Source organism: Musca domestica, unplaced genomic scaffold (assembly GCF_030504385.1).
Source record: "Musca domestica strain aabys unplaced genomic scaffold, Musca_domestica.polishedcontigs.V.1.1 8, whole genome shotgun sequence".
In the NCBI taxonomy this organism is placed as follows: Eukaryota; Metazoa; Arthropoda; class Insecta; order Diptera; family Muscidae; genus Musca; species Musca domestica.
In genome coordinates this window covers 10,109,701-10,133,161 of record NW_026712409.1, presented here as the reverse complement: position 1 = coordinate 10,133,161, position 23,461 = coordinate 10,109,701, and the positions used below count along the sequence as shown (strand labels likewise).

Genomic DNA, 23,461 nt, shown 5'->3' with positions numbered 1-23,461 from the left:
GAAAAGATATATAGGACCTACTTATGGATTCTATGTACTTCTTGAGGTTTTTCAATCACCTTCTGGAGGTCTTTAACAAAATTAAATGGTTGATGGTTCTCTATCAACTAAAACTTCTTTTCAAAGTCTACTTGAGTTAAAAAGTTCTTTCATTTCAGTGAGCTATTTACGATGAAGAGTATTCAGGTATCGACCTTGTTTATTGTCTCAAAAGAGTCAAAACACCAGTGACACCAGCCATGAAAATAGCTGCCTCAAACACTGGCATTACTAGGTGAATTATGGTCGCTAATGGTGCTTCAACAAAATAATAACAAGTAAAAAGCAGTAATTTCGGCCGGGCCGAACTTCGAATACCCTCCATCATTTTGGAACAAATTTGGAAATTTTCAAAAAAAAAAAAAAAAAAAATTAAAATAAAATCCGTTAAAAATTCTGTTAAAATATTAAAATTACCGAATATAGCCATTATATTGAGGTATGTACGAAGACGTGGACCTGCATAGGCAACTTTTGCCATAAGCCATTATAATATTCAAATACGAAACTTGAAAAAAATTCGGTGAATCTGTAGGTAATATCATCAAAATAACAAATATAGTGGGGTTCTGATATATGGGTCCAATACATAGACCTAGACCTGCACAGTCAACTTTATGTCATAGACTGTAGTACCCAATAGGAACATCAAATACGAAATTTGAAACAATTCAGGTGAATAATGTCGCTGAAATCAACAAAATACCGAATATCGAAAGGTTCTGATATATGAGGGCTATACGAAGACGTGGACCTGCATAGACAATTTTCTGTCGCAGGCTTTAGTACCTATTAGGAACTTCAAATACGAGATTTCAAACAATTTCGAAGAATATTGTACCTAAAATCGTCAAAATACCGAATATAGGGAGGTACTGATATATGGGAGTTATACGAAGACCTGGACCTGCACAGACAATTTTCTCTCATAAGCTTTAGTAGCTATTAGGAACTTCAAATACGAAATTTCAAACCATTTCGGTGGGAAAAATCGTCAAAATACCGAATATACGGAGGTACTTATATATGGGGGCTATACGAAGACCGGGACCTGCACATGCAATTTTCTGTCACAGGCTGTAGTACTCGTTACGAACTTCAAATACGAAATTTGAAACAATTCCGGTGAATAATGTCGCTAAAATCATCAAAATACCGAATGTTGGGAGATATCGTTATATGGGAGCTATACGAAGACCTGGACCTGCACAGCCAATTTTTTGTCATAGGCTTTAGTAGCTATTGGGAACTTCAAATACGATCAAACAATTTCGATAATTTGAATATTGTACCTAAAATCATCAAAATATCGAATATTGGGAGGTGTGGTTATATGGGGGATATACGATATGGTGAACTTATATAGACAATTCTCTTCCAGGGAATGAAGTACCCAGAAACAACTCCTGGTGTGGATTTTCAGACAAGGCTATTGAAAAATATGGCTATAATCATCAAAATACCGAATATAGGTACATTCCGATATATATGGGGGATATTCGATATGGTGGACCTATATTGACAATTCTCTTACAGGGGGTAAAGTACTCAGAAGGAACTGTTTTTGTGGATTTTCAGACAATTTAATTAAAAATGTTGGCTGCAATCATTAAAATACCGAATATATGGGGGGTACCGTTTTATGGGGTCCATACGATACCGCTGGCCGATATAGCCCATCTTCGAACTAGACCTGCCTGCAGACAAAAAACTGATATGTGCAAAATTTTAGCTTCCTATATTTATTGGTTTTGACCCTAGCGTGATTACAACAGACGAACAGATGGACAGACGAACGGACGGATGCCATAATTTTATTTTTTTTTAAATTTTATTGAATTAAAGCAAAAAAGTCGGAAATAGCTTCAAATTTTAGAATAAGTTTGGATTTGTTCGAATTGATCACCTTTGGCACAAATTATGGCCTTCAAACGGCCAATGAAACCGTCACATGCTGCCCGAATGTTGCTCTGCGGTATTTTAGTCCATTCCCGGCAAAGCGCTTGCTTGAGGTGATCGACACATTGGTAGTTTTGAGTGCCAACCTTGCTTTCCAAAATCTCTCAAGACACAATAGTCCAACGAATTGGTATCCGGAGATTTTGGTGGCCATTGTGCGCTGGAAATAAAGCGATGAACCTCATTTTCTAACCATTCTTGGGTGGTGCGTGCTGAGTGCGATGGTGCTGGTGAGTCCTGTTGGAATGTCCAAGGTCTGCGGCCAAAATGTTTGCGTGCCCAAGGCTTTAGTACACCCTCCAGAATATTTTCGCGATAATATTCGGCATTTATTCTAATGCCACGAGCGATTAATACGAGCGGAGAGCGACCATCGGCTTTTATGGCGGCTCACACCATCACCATGGCCCGCACTTGAGTTCTGCTGGCCAACCAAAGGTGCTCATTTTCAGCTGACCTCTTGGGCAAGTAAACACGATTATTTTATTTGTTTACAAACTGCTGGACAACGAATATTTTCTTATCGGAGACGGAGAAAACCAAATTTGGCAGTTCACCACTTTCGGCCAAGCGAAGCATCTCTTTAGCTCTTTTGAGTCTATTTTCTTTCCGTTGCGGTGTAAGTTTTTGCACTTTTTTGAATTTCAATGGCAATGGCTTTACCCCGAGCCCATTTTTTCAATATTTGCCGAATGGAATATTGCGATGTGTTCAGCTCACGAGCCATTTTTCGGCCATTGCGACGCGGGCTTCGATCAAGTCGCTTCTTTACTTTACGAACCATTTCTGCAGATTTTGCTGTTTTCTTCCGTCCTCTTCCTTGACGTCGGGTTACGCTATAGAGTATCACGGTAACGAGCGATGGTACGAGACACAAAATGTTTATTCACATTTAAATGCTGGAGTGCTCTAACGATAGCCACTTGTGGTTTACCAGCCAAATGGAAAGAAATCACCCTATCACGCTTGAATTCCGCCACGAATAACTTTTTTTTTGGAAAATTCTCATCAAAACGCTGTTGTACGCTTATAAACAATATAATGAGCTGTCACTGGAATAATAGTAACGGCTGTCGGACGAGTGGCTTAGAAATGACAGCAGTCTGAAGTTGATTGGAGTTTTTTCCCTCTCACCCTGTACTGACAATACTCTGGAAGGGGGGGGGTAAAGAACTCAGCAGGAACTCCTTTTATGGATTTTCATACAATTTCATTGAAAATTTTGGCTGCAATCATTAAAATACCGAATATATGGGGGGTACCGTTATATAGGAGGGCCATACGATATCGTGGACCGCTATAGCCCATCTTCGAACTTGACCTGTCTGCAGACAAAATATTGATCTATGCAAATTTTTTTCTGTCTAACATACTTCCTATCTCCTCTATTCGTTTTGACTTCATCCTGATTACAACAGGCGGCCGGACGTACATGGCTACGTCGTCTTAGAATTTTCCGCTGATCCAGAATCTATCTACTTTGTGGGGTCTAAAATGCATATTTCGAGGTGTTAGAAACGGAATGACAAACTAAGTATACCCTCCATACTATGTATGGTGGAGGGTACAAAAATAAATAAAACAAGTAAAAAAAACATTAAGTTCGGCCGGGCCAAACTTTTAATACCCTCCACCTTAAGGTAAAAGAAACATTAGAAGAAATGTGGCAAAAACCATTAAAATGCCGATTATGGGGAGGTACCGTTATATGGGGGCTATACCAAAACGTGGACCTATAATTACAATGTTTCGCCACCGGAGCTGGAACCCATTATGACCAACAAATACCGATTTTCAGACAAATCCGTGAAAAAATGTGGTAAAAAAACTAAAATACTAAATATCGGGAGGTACCTTTATATGGGGGCTATACCACAACGTGGACCTATACATGCAATGTTTTGCCACACGCTCAGGGACCCGCTATGACCTACAAATACCAATTTTAAGACAAATCCGTGAAAAAATGTGGCATAAATCATCAAAATACCGAATATCGGGAGGTACCGTTATATGGGGACTATACCAGAACGTGGACCGATATATCTCATTTTCAATACCAACCATCCTAGACACAATGCAAATAGCTCTGCTAAATTTTGGAGCTCTACGTCAAATAATGTGGGCTGTATCGTGATTTCAACAGACAGACAGACAGACGGACGGACAGACAGACAGACGGACATCGTTAAATCGACTTAGAATTTTATGCTGATTATGAATATATATACTTTATGGGGTCTAAGACGAATATTTAGGGATGTTACAAACGGAATGACAAAGTTAATATACCCTCCTTTCCAAGGTGGAGGGTATAACAAACCGAAGAAATGAAAATGAAATTGAAAAACAAAAAACGACGGCAACAACAACAACGACACGGCGAAAGATAATAAAAGTGCAACATGGACCCCCCTTTAATTTTTCTTTTATTTTCTGCTAAATAAAATATGCGATGCAAACATTTAGACACACTTACTTAACAGGCGCATAGCGTATGTTTTTTTAGTTTTGTCGCTTGTTGTTGTTGTATGCCTGTATAATCTATGCTAAAATATAAAATACAATAATACCAACAACAACAAAAGCAAAACACACACACACACTTGCATAGACTGACAGACAGTTCATTGACTTTTGAATGATGAACAGCATCCAATTGTGGTGGCTGTAGCCATCATCGGAAGAGGTTCGCAGATGAGGTAAAGCAAGACTGCAGTTGGATATAAATCTGACATCCATCTATGAAATGCAATGAAACGTATGCTGGTGCTATGTAACATGATTACGTTCCCGGGTACATAGAGATGTACACATGTGTGTACGTATGTATGTTTGTATGTATGCCAGGCTCAATGTTTCAAGTCAACAGAATTGATGATGTAAAACATTTTCTTAATCTTCACAAGTTGGCTTGTTTTTAAAATTTTTCTTGCCTATTTGCCGAGGTATTATTTCGGGTTTTGGGGATTTCCTTGTTTTTTTTTTTCGTATCAAAAATTAAGAAAAAAATGTAAAAAAGATGGTCTACCAAAGAAATTGTGTAGTGTAAAGCAGGCTCTCGGATACATGGGAAAGCAATTAATTGTTTAAAATGTTACGTTATTTTTTGCTATTGTTAGGAGGGTGGAGGTTACCAAGAACTTGGCAATATTGGGATATTTTTATTGGATTTCAATACATTGTAAATATCCTCTCAGACTCAGGGAATATGCAGGGTGAGATGAAAAAACGGCAACCAATTTCAGACTGCTGTCATTTCTAAGCCACACGTTCGACAGCTGTTAAAATTACTCCAGTGATAGCTCATTATATTGTTTACAAGCGTACAAAAGCATTTTGCTGAGAATTTTCCAGAAAAAAAGTTATTCGTGGCGGAATTCAAGCGCGATGGTGTGATTTCTTTATATTTGGCTGGAAAACCACAAGTGGCTATCGTTAGAGCACTCCAGCATTTAAATGTGAATAAATCTAGCGTGTCTCGTACCATCGTTCATAACCGTGATACTGGTAACGTAGCCCGACATATGTCAAGGAAGTGGACGGAAGAAAATAGCAACATCAGCAGAAATGGTTCGAAAAGTAAAGAAGCGACTTGATCGAAACCCGCGTCGCTGTGGCCGAAAAATGGCTCGTGAGCTGAACATATCGCAATATTCCATTCGGCAAATATTGAAAAATGAGCTCGGGGTAAAGCCATGGCCATTGAAATTCCAAAAAATGCAAGGACTTACACCGCAACAGAAAGAAAATACACTAATAAGAGCTAAAGAGTTACTTCGCTTGACCGAAAGTAGTGAACTGCCGAATTTGGTTCTCTCCTTCTTCAATGAGAAAACATTCTTTGTGCAGTAGTTTGTAAACACACAAAATGATCGTGTTTGCTGGCCGAAGAGATCAGCTGAAAATGTGCACCTTTGGTTGGCCAGCAGAACTCAAGCGCCGGCCATGATGATGTGGGCCGTCATAACAACCAATGGTCGCTCTTCGCTCGTATTAATCGACCGTGGCATCAGAATAAATGCCGAATATTATCGCGAAAATGTTCTGGAGGGTATATTAAAGCCTTGGGACGCAAACATTTTGGCTGCAGACCTTGGACATTCCAACAGGACTCACCAGCACCATCGCACTCAGCACGCGCCACCCAAAAATGGTAACAAAATGAGGTACCTCGCTTCATTTCCAGCGCACAATGGCCACCAAAATCTCCGGATACCAATCCCTTGGACTTTTGTGTCTGGAGTATTTTGGAAAGCAAGGTTGACACTAAAAAATACCAAAGTGTCGATCACCTCAAACAAGCGCTTCATCGGGAATGGGCCAAAATACCGCAGAGCGGCATTCGGGCAGACGGTTTCATAGGCCATTGGAAGGCCATATTTCCTGCCATAGGTGACCAGTTCGAACAAATCTAAACTTATTCTAAAATTTGATGCTATTTCCGACATTTTTTTGCCTTCATTCAATAAAATTAAAAAAATAAATGTTAATGACTTTGTTGCAGTTTTTTTATCTCATCCTGTAGTTTGAAAATGGGCTTTATCGGTCCACGATATCGTATAGTCCCCATATAACGGTACCCCCGAATTCGCTATTTTGATGATTGCAGCCAAATTTTTCAATGGAATTGTCTGAAAATCCACAAAAGGAGTTCCTTCGGAGTACTTTATCCCCTGGAGGATTTCGATATTTGATGGGTTTGGCTACGTTTTTCAAAGGAATTGTCTAAAAATTCACACTAGAAGTTCTTTCTAAAACTAAAAACCCCCTGGAAGAGAAATATCTACATAGGTCCACGATATCGTATAGTCCACATATAACGAAACACCCCCCCCCCCCCCCCTAATGCATTTTAGGGATATTATTTAGAATTCGTAATGGGTACTATAGCCTATGACAAAAATTTGTCTATGCTGGCCCACGTCTTTGTATAGTCTCCATATAAAGATACCGCCCAATATTCGGTATTTTGGTTATTTTAGCGACATTATTCACCGGAATTGTTTCAAATTTCGTATTTGAAGTTCGTAACGGGTACTACAGTCTATGACAGAAAATTGTCTATGCAGGTCCAGGTCTTCGTATAGGCCCCATATATCCGCATTTGACGACCTCGGTATTTTGACGACATTTTTTTCTTTCATTCAATAAAATTTAAAAAAAAAAATTAAAAATTATGGCGTTTGACTTTGTTACAGTTTTTTATCTCACCCTGTACTACCACTAACAGGGACCCCAAAATTAAATTTCAAAATTTCAGCTTCATCCATTTAACCTAAACCAAAAAATTCCAAATTTAGTAATATTTGGTACAGTTCGCACACTTAGTACACATTTTGAATTCCACCTTCATTGATACATGAAGGCAAATATATAACTTTCCAACCTTGATTCTTATACCAGATTTCAAGTTCTTAGCCCTATCCGTTCACATAATACAAAATGCTAGCATTTTAGAAGTTTAGTACAATTTTGGAACTTTTCGTTATCTTAAAGTTCGAATTCCAAAAATCCTTTGGTACATGTATCCTGTACTCCATCAATGACTCACACTTCAAATTTCAGAATTCTAGCTCATTCCCTCTGTCCATAACAAAGCATTACATTTTTAGTACATTTTAGTACTTTTCGTATATCAAAATTTTGAAGGAATTTTTGAAGGAACTTCCACCACAAAAAGTTGATATTTAAAAATATTTTTTTAAAAACCAAAATCTTAAACTGAATTGGAAAATTTCGTGAATTTTCCAAAAAAATATTTCAAGGACCTCCTAACAAAAAATCGTTACGTTTTTAAAATGACAAATTTCGTTGATTTTCGTAGAAAATTCCAAAATTTTGTAGATTTTGGTAAATATTTTTGAAGGACTAAATACAATACCAAACTACTGTTGGCAAATTTCGAAAATTTTCTAAGAAATTTATTTTTAATTAATTTTTAATTTAATCTACCCTCCCAAGTTCCCATAATATTGAATCACACAGAAATCGGTTGGAAATTGGCATGGAATCCTTGGAAAATGCTGATAATCAGGAGGTACCATTTGGAGACATATTTAATTAAAATTGGGGACGAAATATCGAAAATCAGAGGTGCCATTGCATGGCGTTATACATTTCCAATACCAGACATCCTAGGTATTATATTCATTTTTGTGCAAAATTTTTAAAGCTTTATCTTTGACGATTTCGATTGTGATTTCAACAGAAGGATATGCGGACATGCCTAAATTCACATTGGGTTGTATGCTGTTTGTCCTTTTTATGGTGAAGGATAAAAAAAAATGCACTTATAAGTTTGACTAAAAATGTGTGTGGTACTTTGCCCCGTTTATTATTTTCCTTAAATCTTTTAAAGGACTTTTCACATTGGTGTCAACCTCATTTGCGATTAAAAATGTGATTAACATAATAAACCATAAGTGGTAGCTAATTCAAATTAACAGCCGATGTATGTACACATGTACGATTATATGTTGCCATTAACTGCAAACGTTGAAAATGGGGCAAATAAATGGCATCTACACACATATTCGTATGAACGTACCATTGCTTTAATCATTATTAACACACACACACCACAGCCTCCCGGTCTTTAATATTAATTTTTCAATTTTAATTTATATACTCACAGCCATATAAATATATTTATTATATATATACATGGTGAAATGATATCGCATTACTGAGCAATGAGATAATAAACGATATCAGTACAAACATCGGCCACATTATGACATGATGATGATGATGATGATGAGAACATCATTATCGTTATCGTCAGCATCAACAACCCATTAACATTTCCATCAACAGGGAATTTGGGTGTCTGTCTGTCTCTCTGATTGTGAGAGTAGTTCACATATTTTGGATGGTATCATTACACACCAACAACAGCAACAACAAGAATTGTAACAACAACCACATGTGATTAGTTGAGAATTATGGTAATGCTTTTTGCATTTAAGAGGGGATTGTTTTGGCATTGGATACGAGTTTGGGGGATAGTGAGAATCCATTAATCTCCCACAAATGGCAGTTTGAAAGCAAATGTGTGTGTGTGTGGCGGGCATGCAGATGCTAAACAACAAATTGCAGTCAAAACATATCAATGTCGATACACATGTCTGATAAAGGGTTTTTGTGTTTAGAGAGTGAGAGAGAACATGTGAGCCGAGAATTTTAACACATATTGCCAAGTACATTCTCCGCCCCATCTCCCTTTCATCAAAGAGTGTTATAATTATAAGTAGTGTGTGTGTGTGTGCCTGTGTGTAATTGCTGCCATAATAGATCTATGGATCATATGATCATCATTTGCATCATCGAAAGCAACAACAACACTAACTGTGAGTAGAGAACAACATAATAAAGCCGTAAACAAATAAGAATTCCAAAGCGTTGTTAATTGAAAACAAAATATGCGGTAATGTTTGTAATTTGTTGTTGTGCTTGTGTTTGCTGCTGTTGTTGTTTTGCCAACACACATTTTCTCAATTGCATGTGAAATAATGATAATATTTTTCTCAACTCCCCACATATTTTCAATGTGAAATATGATAGTTTCGGGATTATGTCCGAAGAGGAGTTGCATGGAAGGGAGTTTCCTTATCAAAACGAACTCATCAAATAATTGAAAACAGCTGAAGAATTGTTCATGATTCTTAGGAAATTTTGTAACGATTTGAAGAAAATTAAAATCAAATTCAGTTTGAAGAAAAAACAAGTAAAAAAGTATCAGTCGATTTAGCCGACAGATGTATACCCTCAGCCAATGTTTGATTATTTAAATATATTTTGACTTCTGTTATGATTATTCAAATTGTTGACCCTCTATTGAAGAGGTTCTGAAGGACTGGGTCCTAAATAAATATGATATAAATATTGCGGCGTGACAAATTTGGACTATGTATTTACTTCATATTAGAAATGTGATAATTTTTTAGAAAATGTTAAAATGTGCGTGAAGTACCAGATGTAGTCTACCGACCAATTTTCCAATTTCATACTTCATCTTATACAAATAAAAATATTGATATGGGCAAAATTTCAAGAAAATCGAACATTTATATTCAATTTTATGCGAAATCATAAATTCCCTATCTATCTCAGGTTTCTGGTTGACAGAAATATTTAGATATAGCATGTTGTAAAGAATCGCTGACTCGTTTCTCAAGTTGTGACAGATAAAAGTATTGAAAATTATAACCTTTGTGCAGAAGGTAACAGGAGGCGTGGGCCGAAATCGATCATCTTCATACCAGATCTTTTGTTAGTAAAAATATTGGGATGTATGAAATTTAAAGAAAATCGGCTATTTATTTCGCATTTTATAAACTTCTTGTCATTTTAAATTTTGGCTCCTTTGTTGGGAAGGTACCAGAAGGAGTGGACCGATATCTATCATCTTCACACCAAATATTGTCTTAATAGAAATATTAGGGTGTGTGGAATATGAAGAGAATCGGATGCTTATTTCGAGTTATTGTTATTCAAAATTTTGACCCGTTGTGGGGGAGGTACCAGAGTTAGTGGTCTGATATATCCCATCACCACCCAGATCTTGCGTTGATAGAAATATTGCGAGTAATGGAATCGGATACTTTTTTTGCGTTTTATGAACGGTTTTCAAAATTTTGACCCGTTGTGGGGGAGGTACCGGAAAAGTGGCGCGTTCTACCGATTCCTTATGCCAGATCTTGTGTTGGCAGAAAAATTGAGATATGCGAAATTTGAAGACCAACGGTCTCATATTTCACATTTTATAACAGTTATAATTTTTCCAACTGTTGACCCTTTGTGGGGGAGGTACCGGAATGAGTGAACCGATGCATCGCACCTTCACATCAGATCTTGTGTTATAAAAAATATTCGGATGTGGAACATTTAAAGAGAATCGAATGCTTATTTCCTGCCTTATGAGAGATGTAAATATTCAACATTTTGACCCGTTGTGGCAGAGATACCAGAAGGATTGATCCGAACTATACCATCTTCATACTAGATCTTGTATTCATAAAAATATTGGGATGTACAAAATTTGAAGACAATCAGACTCTTATTTCACATTTTATAAGTGTTATAAATATTGTAAATTTTGACACTTTCTCTATTTTCTCATATGGCCTAGCACTGACGAAAATATATAGGATTTGCAAATTTGTACAAAATCCAAAGATCCTTCCTCTTTCTATGGGGTATATTATTTTCATAGAAAATTTTGAACTTTTGTGGGTACCAGAAGGAGTGGACCGATATTGCCCATCTCCGAAATCGATCTAAGTTTTACAATAATATTACGATGTACAAAGTTCAAATCAAATCGGATACTCCATTCGACAGTTGTCGTGCGCACCAGCCAGACAGATGGACGGACGGGCAATCGCTAGAATCAGATTTGGTCCAATGAGACCTAGGGTCTAAAACCGTTATTTCGATGAGGCAAGTTTTGGCCGTATCAAATTATATATACCGTCAGTAGCCACATGGCTTAGGGTATGAAAACATTTCAAAAAAAAACTACAACAAAATCATTACACACCACCAGAGCTATAATTTCGTATTTGTATGAATATGTTTGCAAAGCAAAACAAAAACGTGTGATCCCAAATTAATTATTTCAAAGATTATCTGACTTATAATCATCGATAATAAATCGAGAATAAAATAAATAAAATAGCAAAAAAGCTGAACTGAACTTTGTAAGAGAGTAATAAGGAATAAGTAAACAATTTCTCGATTTCTCGACTTGCTCCGTTCTCTTTCTAATTAAACTTTCGTTATTTTTGTTATTAAATGAAACAGATTTACATCGCAAAAAAATTAAACATGATGTCACCACTATGCCTCTGATGAGCATGCCAGGTGAAATTTTAAATGTAATTATATAATGATCGGTATTGACTGGGTAATTATTTAAAATTAACACGTTTCAGCTGACCCTTTGTAGAGAAATTGAAAATATTTTTTTTTTATAATCATTACACACAACATTTGTATAGAGAAATAGCTAGTGCCCAATACTTTGTCATCTTAAAATTTTAGTTTCATTACAACAGTTCTTGTTAGGCCTTTTAGTACTCAAAATGCATAATTTGTTCAGTTTGACAACAGTTTTTAATCAAATCTGCATACTCAATGGTCAGACTTTAAAGGTTTTATATATTATTCAAGTTTTTAGTTTTTCACAGAGAATAATAGGAAAATGTTTAACTTGAGCAAGTTCTATCTGTTTACCCAATACCAAATTGTACCAAATATAGTAATATTTTGTACTTTTCGCTGCACTTGTAGTAGACATTCCCAATAGCACCTCTTTATCACAAACCTTCCATCGGATTCATCCGTTCACCCAAAATGGAATTGCACCAAATTTAGTACCATTGAGTACCGTTCGCATACTCAGTACACATTTCCAAAACCACCTTCATATATCAAACTTATTTTCCAATCTTGATTCTCATGCCGAATTTCAAGTTTTTAGCTCTATCCGTTCCCATAATACCAAATGGTACCATTTTCGTAACCTTAATGCTAGGAACACAATTGGAGCGAACGACGAATTTTTTCGCGGCGTATGTTCGTTGTCAAAAATAAAACACATATGTATATATGGAAGTGCACACAATCACGGCACCGGCGAAAATTTCGTCGGTCGCCGCGAACTCAATTAGCTTTATTTCTATTTCATACGCCGGCGACCGGCGAACAAAACAGTACAAGGTGGCCATACTTGTACGAATTTTATGTGTTTTAGTAAATAAAGTTACTTTTTACTTTAAAATTTGTTATGGTCACTCTACTATCTGTTATTCGTATAAAAAAAACATAATTAATTTGTTTATTTATTTGTGTACTTGCGCCTGAGTGAAGATGGATATCAGTGAATTTATAATAGAGAAGATGGACATAAGTGAAATTATAATAGAGAACGTAAAGAATTATGTGTTCTTGTATAATTCATTGTAGTCAACAAATGAGCAAAAAGTAAACAACTTCATCAGCTGTTTTATAATTTCGTCGGTATTGTGTTCCATACGACGAATTTTCGCGGCTCATTTTGTCGCCGCGTAGGGCGAAATTCGTCGTTCGCTCCAATTGTGTTCCTAGCATAAAGTTTCAATAAAAAACACTTTTTTACATCTATCCTGCACTCCATCAGTGACTTTCATTTCAAATTCTAGTTCATTCCGTTTGTCCAATACAAAGTTTTCAATTTTTAGTAGCTTTTAAGTACGAATTTTCAAAAACCGAATCTTATCACACATCTATGTACCAAAGGGCTGCAAGTGTGACATATTTCTCTATTTATGCCATGGAGAGAAAACGCTCGTCATGTTGTGCCCTGTTTGATCAAACGCATAACAGTACGTGACATCCAACCAAATGCTCGATGTCTCGTCATGTCGGTCAGACTCAAACCTATCGTCATAACATGTAATGACCAATAAAAGGGGATGTTGAATAATGTGTCATACAACATGTTCTATCGCAAAAATTACAACAATAATGAAACAATTGCCAACGAAAAAGACACACACGTAATGAAGGCAAAGCGCAATCGCTACCTGTTTTTCCGATATGTGAAAAAATACATTTTTTATAATAAAGTATTTCCTGGCGAATAATAACATATTTCAGGTACTTATAGTTGGTCCACACAAAATTTTTACATTTCGGTTATTGACGAAACAATCCAAAATGTCAATCCTTATTAAAAAAAACTGATAAATTTTCTTAATATCTCTGCCCTCAACTACGTTATAAATAATATTTTTTAATTATTGATTTCGTACTCACTTTTATGTACGCCGTGTTTGTTACTTCAAAATTACAGCACACACAAAAACACTCCCTCACCATCGAAAGTAATACACACACACACTCTCTCAATATGTAAGCACACGTACACAAATGACACACAATTTGTCGATGTCACGGTTCGATGTCATCGTTGACACTCTGCATTTATGGAGAACACCATGCAAATATTCGAGTCAGCCATGCCACGATCGAACCTTAGACAATGGCACACATGAATCGAAATGGGGGATGTTGTTGGTTGTCATTGTCTATCAAATACATAGCACATGATTGAATAGACAAAGTCAGTGTGTCAAAAAAAGCATAATTCATACAATTCGTCTTGTGCAGACCTTTACTATGTACCAAGACTGACCCTTGTGCAAAATTTAAGGATTCTAGCTTCAGCCGTTTCGTCTGGGCTTTAATTCTCAGTCAGTCAGAACAGCCTTCGGAAGCTTACGATTACAAGTCGTAAAATTTTTAAATAAAAAAAGCGTTCAAACAACCACGCCGTAAGCTCGTACGATCCTTCGAACACTTTCTTCTAAAGTTTGTCTTTGCAAAAATTTAAAATTACATCATTTCAAAACTCGAAATTTTAGCTCAGGTAGTCTTTAAATATATTTTTCAGAAATCCTCGGCTATATATTTGGTTGTCTGGGAAAAATGCTACTCCATAAATGCTAAGTCCATAAAAAACGCAATGACTATATTTTCAATCGTCCTCGAAAACATCCAAAATCTTATCAGGCCATAGCTTTGATCGTCTCCAAAAAAAGCTTCATACAGATCATCGTGAAATTATTCTTTAAAATCAGCTCAAGTAATGGTTGAAAAATATATTTTAATCGACCTCGAAAAAATTCTTCAAAAATCCGCTCAGATAGCCATTGAAAAAAATCTTTAACAATTTACGATTGATTGATGATTGTCCTCGACAGAATTATTCAAAATTTTGCCAAAATAGTACTGGAAAAAATCCTTAAAAATTTCACAATTATTGTTTTTATTTTTCTGAAAATAAAAGTCCTTAAAAATTATTTACAACTCCTTAATTAGTCCTTGAACAAATTGTTTAATAATCCATGATTCTAGCTCTGATTGTTAAAAAAAAAAACTTCATAAATCTCTAAGAGTCCTGAATAAAATATCGTCAAGATTACATTTTTAATCGTCCTTTGAAAATGTTTCGAAAATTTACTAAAAAATCTATGATTATAGATTGGGTTGTCTTTGACGCCTTTTAAAAAAAATCATCAAAAATTTACGGCTATAGCTCTGATCGACTTCGAAAAAAACCCCTTAAAAAACTGATCAAAAAATTCTTAAAAATCCTCAGCAAAACCTAGCTTTGTTCGTCCTAGAAATAAAAATAAATTAAGAAATCGCCATTAAAAACTCAAGCTTACAGCTGCATAGTCCTTGAACACATCCTCGAAAAAATATCATAGCATCTCTGATAGGTTTTTGAAAAGATACTTCAAAAGTCTCAAGTAGACCCCCATAAAATATCCTAAAGGTAATGTCTCTCTATAACTTCATATGTATTAAAAATCTACAACAACGGTTCTGATTATCTTCGAAAAAAATTCTTTCAAAATCAGACTAAATAGTCCTCTAAAGTCTATTATTATAGCTTTGATCGTCCTGGCAAAAATCCATAAAAAAATCGCTATTAAAAACTCGCACTTATAGCTCACATAGACCTTAAAAATCCACTTCTTTTTCCTTAGCTTAGTTTAAAAGAAAATGTTTAAAAAAATCCTTGAAACGCCTGAAGAAACATATGCCACAAAAATCTTCGATTACAGCTCGTATAAATTGTAGCTCTGATAATCCTTGACAAATTTAAAAAAATTTTTGAAAAATGGCTGAAAGAACTATCCTTCTTTATCGAGCCAGCCCATTCCGTTCCCTCACATCATATCGTCATTGGTAAAACCTCAATCGAAGATAATTAGTAGGGGACAAAGAAACTCTCCAATAATTTGCAAAAATTTGCAACAATTATCATAACTTGCAACAATAGCATCAGCAAATTACAACAACTAATTGCGAGCATAATCACAACATTTTTTTCTGCCATTATCAACCCCGAGATTTCACTTTCAATTCCAACTCGATTGGAATTAAAGTTTGCATAAATTTGTGTCTGAAGAAATCTTTGAATTTTTTTTTCACTTTGAGATCGACGGCAAATTGTAATTACTTCATTATGATAACAGTTCATTATTTGTCTTCATCTTCTTCTTTGTCTTTTTGAATAACAAAAGAAAGATTTGCAATTACAGCAACTACTTGCTACAGCAACAACGTCATCACATACCAATAAAAGTCATTTCGATCATATGTATGTATGTGTGTGTGTGTGCATTGTAAATGGCTGTGACTGTCAGCTGGAGCTTGTAATTGAATTAATAACTTTGAACTCTGTTGATCGTTTGAATTTTGAGTTAAAAACGAAAGGGGTAGAGAGAGAGGGTGAGTGAGAGAGAGAGAGTGGGGGGAGTTCATAGGAGGGCACAGAAATGCAAACAAAAGCCTAGGTCAGTGGAGCTCTCAAGTGATTGATGTATTTATTTGACTGAGAGAATAAATATAAATTTATTCAAAGAGTAATTAGCAAGGGAACATAGTAATTTCTTTTTAGGGAATAAAGAGTATTAAAATTGTGGATTTAAATTTAACTTCACAAGTTTCGTCGTTTTTTCTTAAAATTTTTCAAGATCTCAACATATTCAATATTTTTCATTATTTTAGGTGTGTTAAGAATATTTATCAATTTAAGCAAAAAAAATATTTTTTACGATTCCTTTAGGGATTTTAAGTCACTATGAGTTTCTGGACATTTGGAGTCGATCTAGGTCCGTCTGTCCATATATCTGATACCCCCCTTGAAAAACGACGAAATTTTCAAAAAAAAAATATTTTACTGCACAGAAAGAGAAAGGATAATCCGATTTTGCTTCAACTTTGCAAATCCTAATATTTGCAACAGGACTAGGTCAGGTGCGAAAATGGACAATATGAGTTTACTCCATCGAGTACCTCCCACACAAAGGATCAAAATGTATAAAATGTGATGTAAGAGTCCGATTGTCTTCAAATTACACACATCACAATATTTTATTCACCCAAAGTCTGGTGTGAAGATTGAATATATCGATCTACTCCTTCTGGTACCTCCACACAAAGAGTCAAAATTTTGTATATTCATGAAGCTCATGAAACGGGAAATTAACATCAGATTCCATTCAGACTTGCTACATCTCAATATTCTATCCACACAAGATTTGTTATCAAGATGGTAGAGATCGGACCATTCTATTTGGTACCTCCCCCCACAAAGCATCAAAGTTTCGAATAAATAAAACTAACTAATCCTTCGATTCTCTTTATATTTTACACATTTCATTATTTCTACTAACACAAGATCTGCTGTGAAAATGGGATATATCGGTCCACTCCATCTGGTACCTCCCCCACGAAGGGTGAAAATTAAAAATTAAATAAAACGCGAAATTTTGCATCCGATTCCATTCAGACTTGGATCAACACAAATTCTGTTATAAAGATAGTAGGTCCGATACGAAAGTCCTCTTACCTTTAATTTCTTAGTGTTCCTTAGATTGTTCCTCAAGTCATGTTTTTTTAAGATTTTTTAGAACCATGAGAGACATCTAGTCGCGAAATATTGAGGACAATAATAGAGGTCTCTGGTTGTCCTCACTTGGATTGAATTTTTTTTCAAGTTTTTATTTTAGGACCAAGAATCTTCTAGTGATGGATATTTATAACTATTTCTTACCAAATGAGACCTCCTCTCTTGAATTTTAACAAAAAATGTTCAAGAGCTGAAATACCTCTTTTCTTGGATTTCGTAGAAATTTTCAAGGCACCATGGGCCCTCTAACCTTTCATTTTTAAAAATTAGTTTCAAGATTTATAGTCAAAGTGTTACGTGATTGTTTTTTAAGACATTTTTTTTTTAAATTTTTTAGAAGTGATTTCTTAGTCGCGAAATAGTGAGGACAATCATTTTTAAAACCCATGACTAGAGGTGTCTCGTTTTCCTTAATCAGTGGCCATGAGAGTCCTCTAGTCGCGAAATATTGAGGACAATGATTGAGGTCTCTCGTTGTCTTCAATTGGATTATTTTTTTTAATTTTTTTTAGGACTAAGAATCCTCTAATGATAGATATTTATAACTGTCTATTACCAAATGAGGCCTCTTCTCTTGAGTTTTAACAAAAAATGTTCAAGACCTGAAATATCTATGTTCTTGGATTTCGTAATAATTTTCAAAGGACTACGGGTCCTCTTACCATTCGTTTTTAAAAATTAGTTTAAAGACTTCTAGTCCAAGTGTTCCTAGGTTGTTTTCAAGTCATTTTTTTAAGATTTTTTAGAAGAGACCTCAAGTCGCGAAATAGTGACGACAATCATTTCAAAAATCCACGGTCCGGGGTCTCTCGTTGTTCTCAATTATTGAGCATGAGAGGCTTCTAGTCGCGAAATATTGAGGACATTGATAGAGGTCTCTCCTTGTCCTCAATTGTATTGTTTTTATTTTTATTTTTTTAGGACTAAGAATACTCTAGTGGTGGATATTTACAACTGTTTGGTACTAAGTGAGACCCTTCTTCTGAATTTTAATGTTTTTTACGAGTTTTTAGAAGAGACCTCTAAGTCGCGAAATAGGACAATAATTTTAAAAGTCCACGACTAGAGGTCCCTCGTTGTTCTCAATCATTGACCATGAGAGACCTCTAGCCGCGAAATATTGAGGACAATAATAGAGGTTTCTCGTTGTCGGGTTTTTTAAGTTGTTTTAGGACTAAGAATCCTCTGGTGGTGGATATTTAAAACAGTTTAGTACCAAGTGAGAGATCTTACCAAGGAAGTTTAGGGCTAAGAGAGCCTTCTAGCCGTCGATTTTTTAAGATTTTCAGATGAGAAGATTATTGTGGACCAAGAAAAGCTTTTAATCTTGGTTTTTTGAGGACAAAAACAGACCTCTTGTCTTGAATTTTTAAAGTTCCTTGAAAGCAACAGTGACCTCTAGTTGTGGATTCTTTTACGACTTTTATGAAAAAAGAAAGAATCAATCCTGGATTTTTTCAAATTTTTCAAGAGCAATAATAATTAATTTTCCAGGGTTTGGGATTTCTCGAAGATCTCTTCACAGTTTCTACAAATTTTACGTAATTTGACATAAAGATCCAAAACTACTTTGATTCCTTGATATTTTGAAATTTTTGTTTAATTTCAAGTCTGAAAAATAAAAAAAGACTATGAAAATATTTTTCCCATAATTGGCATGTGTTTCTTGAGAGAATTTTCCTGGTTTCGAAAAATACGACGCTATCAAAGGAGAATGCAAATAAACAACGAATTTGTCAAAGAACTAAATGATGTTATACGAAGAGGAGGTCATCATAGATCCCCTCGACGCATGTAAAATTTGTAAATATTCTACCAAATTGCTTAACAATTTCTCCTCCATTTTCTATTTTCAGACGCTATGAAGAAGATCCTGAAAATGCCTGGAATTGCGGCTCATGGTTTGAGTATTTACTAATTGTGATCTTGTCCACCATTCTGTTGGTGGGCGTGCTGGTGCTCACTCTCTTCTGGGTCATATTCTATCGTGGCGGTTTTGCATGGTCGGAAAATCCAGAGCTACAATTCAATTTACATCCCGTTTTAATGGTGGCCGGTTTCATAACATTCTCAGGATTTTGTAAGTGCTAATTATGATTTTGTTTTGGAAATCGAACCTAATCTTCTTCTCCACCCCGCCAGCAATTCTTTTGTATCGCCTGTGCCGCTGCCTGAAACACATCTATGTGAAACTGGTTCACATGCTGTTCCATGCATGCGCCATTCCATGCATCGCTTTGGGATTCTTGTCCGTATTCGATTCGCACAATCTCTCGGAGCCGCCGAAACCGAACTTCTACAGCCTGCACACATGGCTGGGTTTCGTGACAATGGGCATGTTTGCCATGCAATTTGTGATCGGTTTCTTCAGGTACGTTTTGCACAGATTTCAAATGCTAAATTAGCCATGTCGGATTTCATATTTATTTCACTTTTGATCTTCTTTTTTTTTGCATGTTGTTGGTATTGTTGTTGTGGTTGCTGTTGTCGATTGCAGCTTTTTGATATTATTATGCTGTGAGAATCGCACTTACAATTGCCGTGCCACCATGGTGCCAATCCATGCCAGCTTTGGCTTAGCCAATTTCATGATGGCCATTGCGACCTGCGTCACCGGTCTGGTTGAGAAGGAACGTCAAATGATTGGCGGCGATAGTGGCGATACAGCAATCAGGTAAGAATATCTGCTATATACTTTAATATATAGACAATAGGATTGGTAGATTGAAAGAAAATCACAGGTTTTGGGGTTGGAATAAAATTTAATGTGTTTTGGATCAAAGGAGTTCGGATCGAATTCAAAACCAGAGATGTTGAAGGTTGGAGGCTAAAGGTCAGAATACATAAAACGTAAATAGCTTTTTTGACTGGCTTAAGTCATCGGCTAGCTTTTTCGGAAAAGAACAGAGGAACATAGGGACAAAATCGAACAAAGTCAACCTAAAACTCCTTTGTCCCTCTACGAAGAAGCCAGTCGATGGCTTAAGCCAGTCAAAAAGGCATTTTACGTATTCTCACCTTAATTCTGATGATATGATATTAATGTTAAGAGTAAAGTGACGTTTTCAGCAATTGTCTCTAGAAGTTTAAAGCATACTTTTAGGCGCTCAATAATAAAAATTTTCATTTATTCAATAATCATTTTATGTTGATAGTGAAATTATGCTATAAATATGATTAAATATTAGAAAAACAAGCCAAAAAGTATCAGTAGGTTTAGCCGACAGGTGTATACCCTCAGCCAATGTTCGATTATTTAAGTATATTTTGACTTCTGTTATGATTATTCGAATTGTTAACCCTCTACTCCAAAGAAATTAACAAATATTGTCCATTTCGTATCGGACTAAAATAAATTTGATATAAATATTTCGACGTGCCAGGTTTGGCAAGAAGAAATGGTCCGACCTCTGCCATCTTTATAAGAGATCTTGTGATGATGGAAATATTGAGAAAATATAGCCAATTTCGCGTTTTCTGAGCTTCATGGCTATTCAAAACATTGACCCTTTGTGGGGGAGGTACCAGAAGGTGTGGACCGATATCTTCCATCTTCACACCAGACCTTGGGTTAATAAAAATATTGTGATGTGTGGCTTGAAAACAATCGGACTCTTATAAGATATTTTGTAAGAGTTATATTTATTCAAAATGTTGACCCTTTGTGGAGGAGGTACCAGAAGAAATGGTCCGATCTCTACCATATTTATAACAGATCATTTGTTTTTGGAAATATAGAAATATACCAATTCTGAATTGTCAAGTTCGCGTTTTATGAGCTTCGTGAATATTTTTTTTTTTTTTTTTTTGGAAATTTCGTTCCAGTAGGTGTGGACCGATAATGTCCATCTCCGAACTCGATCTAACTTTTATAATAATATTACGATGTACTAAGTTTGGAGCAAATCGGAAACTCCCTTCGAGAGTTATTGTGCGCACCAGTCAGCCACATAGACAGACGAACGGACATCGCTAGATCGACTCCAAATGTCCGGAAACGGATTTGGTCAAAAAAGACCTAGGGTCTAAAACCGTTATTTCGATTAGGCACGTTTTGGCCGTATCAAATGATATATACCCTCTCTAGACATATGACTGAGGGTATAATACACCGATCTCCTTCAGTGGATTTTCATGTAGCCATTTTTTGAAATAGCCCATCAGTCATATAGCCCTGGTTTTTTAAAGTGACCGTTAGCACCGGGGTTTTAAAAGGCCATTAGACACATAGCCGTGAATTTTTTAAGGTGTTTATCAGACATATCGAAGTGAATTTTAAGGACTCTTTAAGGACTTCTAACCATAGCTTTTTTAAATTTTAAGGTCTTCTAGTTTTGGATTTTTTAAAAGACCATCAGACATTTCCTTCGAGAGTAAGTTTTTCAAAAACCAAATGGTTTCAAGTACTTTTTAAGAAATTATTTTGCATATGTCATGCATTTTTTAGCTGTAGATTTTTTGTTAATCCTTTTTTCAAGGATTTTTAATTGGGCGCCATTCCTCTAGTTGATTTTTAAAACGTTTTAGGGGTTTATTTAAGGATTTTTTATTTTTAAGAGGCTTATCATACATATAGAAGTGCATTTTTTAGAACTCTTTAAGGACCTCTAACAATAGATTTTTTAAATATTAAGGTTGTCTAGTCTTGGACAATATGACCCATTCTTCGAGCGTTGATTTTTTCAGAAACCATTTACCGATGGTTTTTTAGAAATAATTTTACCTATTCCTTGAATTTTTTTAAAAGTCCTTAAGCTGTAGATTTTTTTTAATTCTTAATTTTCTTCTAGAATTTTCAATTGGGCGCCATTCCGCTAGTTGGTTTTTAAGACTTTTTAGGATTTTTAAAAGGCTTATCGTACGTATAGAAGTGAATTTTTTAGGGCTCTTTAAGGTCCTCTAGTCGTGGATTTATTAAAAGACCTTCAGACTCTTGTCGAAAACTTTTAAGAAATAATTTTACCTGTTCTGTGAATTTTTTTAAAGACCTTTAGCTATAGATTTTTTTAATTTTTGAATTTTTTTAAATCTTGATTTTTTTTTTCATTTTTTCAAGATTTTTTTATTGGGCGCCATCCATTTCTCTAGTTGGGCTTTTTAAGACTTTCCGGGGAGTCATCAACAATATTTTATTTGATTTTTAAAGTTAATGTAATTTCTAGCCGTCGACAGTAAATTTTTTAAGTTACCATTTATGGAGGACTTTTTAAGAAGTAATTGCAAATATTCCACGATGTTTTTAAAGACCCTTAGCTGTAGATTTTTTTAAGTTCTTGATTTTTTTTCAAAAACCTAGATATTTTTTTAATTCTAGACTTTTTTATTTCTTGACTTTTTCAAGCCGCTGATTCTTTAAGACATTAAGGACTTTGGATTTTTAGCCTTGGATTTTTTATGACTTTATTCAGATTTGAATTTTCAAGAACTTTTTCGGATCTTTTGCTAGTCCTGAATTATTGACATTTCTTGGGGTGTCTACGGTCATGGATTTTTAAGTTACTTTTTAGATTATTATACCAAAAATGTGTTGGGCGCCATCAAACCAATAATCTCAGATCATTAAAATATTTTTTTCTTTCTTCTCTTTTAATATTTTTTCTTTATTTTTCTCCTCTTTTCCAGCACCCGCAGTTCCGAGATCGAACACTATATCATGAATTCGTTGGGCATTGTCTTGGTGGCGATAGGCATTATTGTCTCTGTTGCCGTTCGTCGTTCAAATGCTCCAGCCACTGCCAAAGTTTATGTAACCGAACGAATTTAAGTTCGATGAAGAGAGACAACAACTGCAACAACCACAGCAGAAGCAGCAAAGAAAACCGAAAGAAAAGACATGAACTACCCCACCACCACTACCCTACTAAATGAAACTATTCCTTCCTGACCGCCCGACCCTTTCAACTTTTTTATTCCTTCCCCCAAAAATATGAAAAATAAAAAAACCAAAACTTATTCAACAACATCCCAAATATGTCAATGTCATAACTTTTT

General features: G+C 35.4%; 1 protein-coding gene across 4 annotated transcripts in view; it reads left to right on the top strand.

The window, feature by feature from the left end:
• LOC101889731 (uncharacterized) overlaps positions 1-23,461 on the top strand; it is a 55,874-nt gene extending 32,413 nt beyond the window's left edge. For 3 of the 4 annotated variants that reach the window (XM_005174808.4, XM_059130932.1, XM_059130933.1), the window contains 4 exons: positions 19,327-19,550; positions 19,613-19,841; positions 19,968-20,144; positions 23,093-23,461. In XM_005174808.4, the coding sequence (XP_005174865.1) occupies positions 19,327-19,550; positions 19,613-19,841; positions 19,968-20,144; positions 23,093-23,234 (772 nt within the window). In that variant the 3' untranslated portion in view covers positions 23,235-23,461. Of the gene's footprint in view, positions 1-19,169; positions 19,265-19,326; positions 19,551-19,612; positions 19,842-19,967; positions 20,145-23,092 lie in introns of those variants that run through there. The other variant, XM_059130931.1, reaches the window with a different exon arrangement.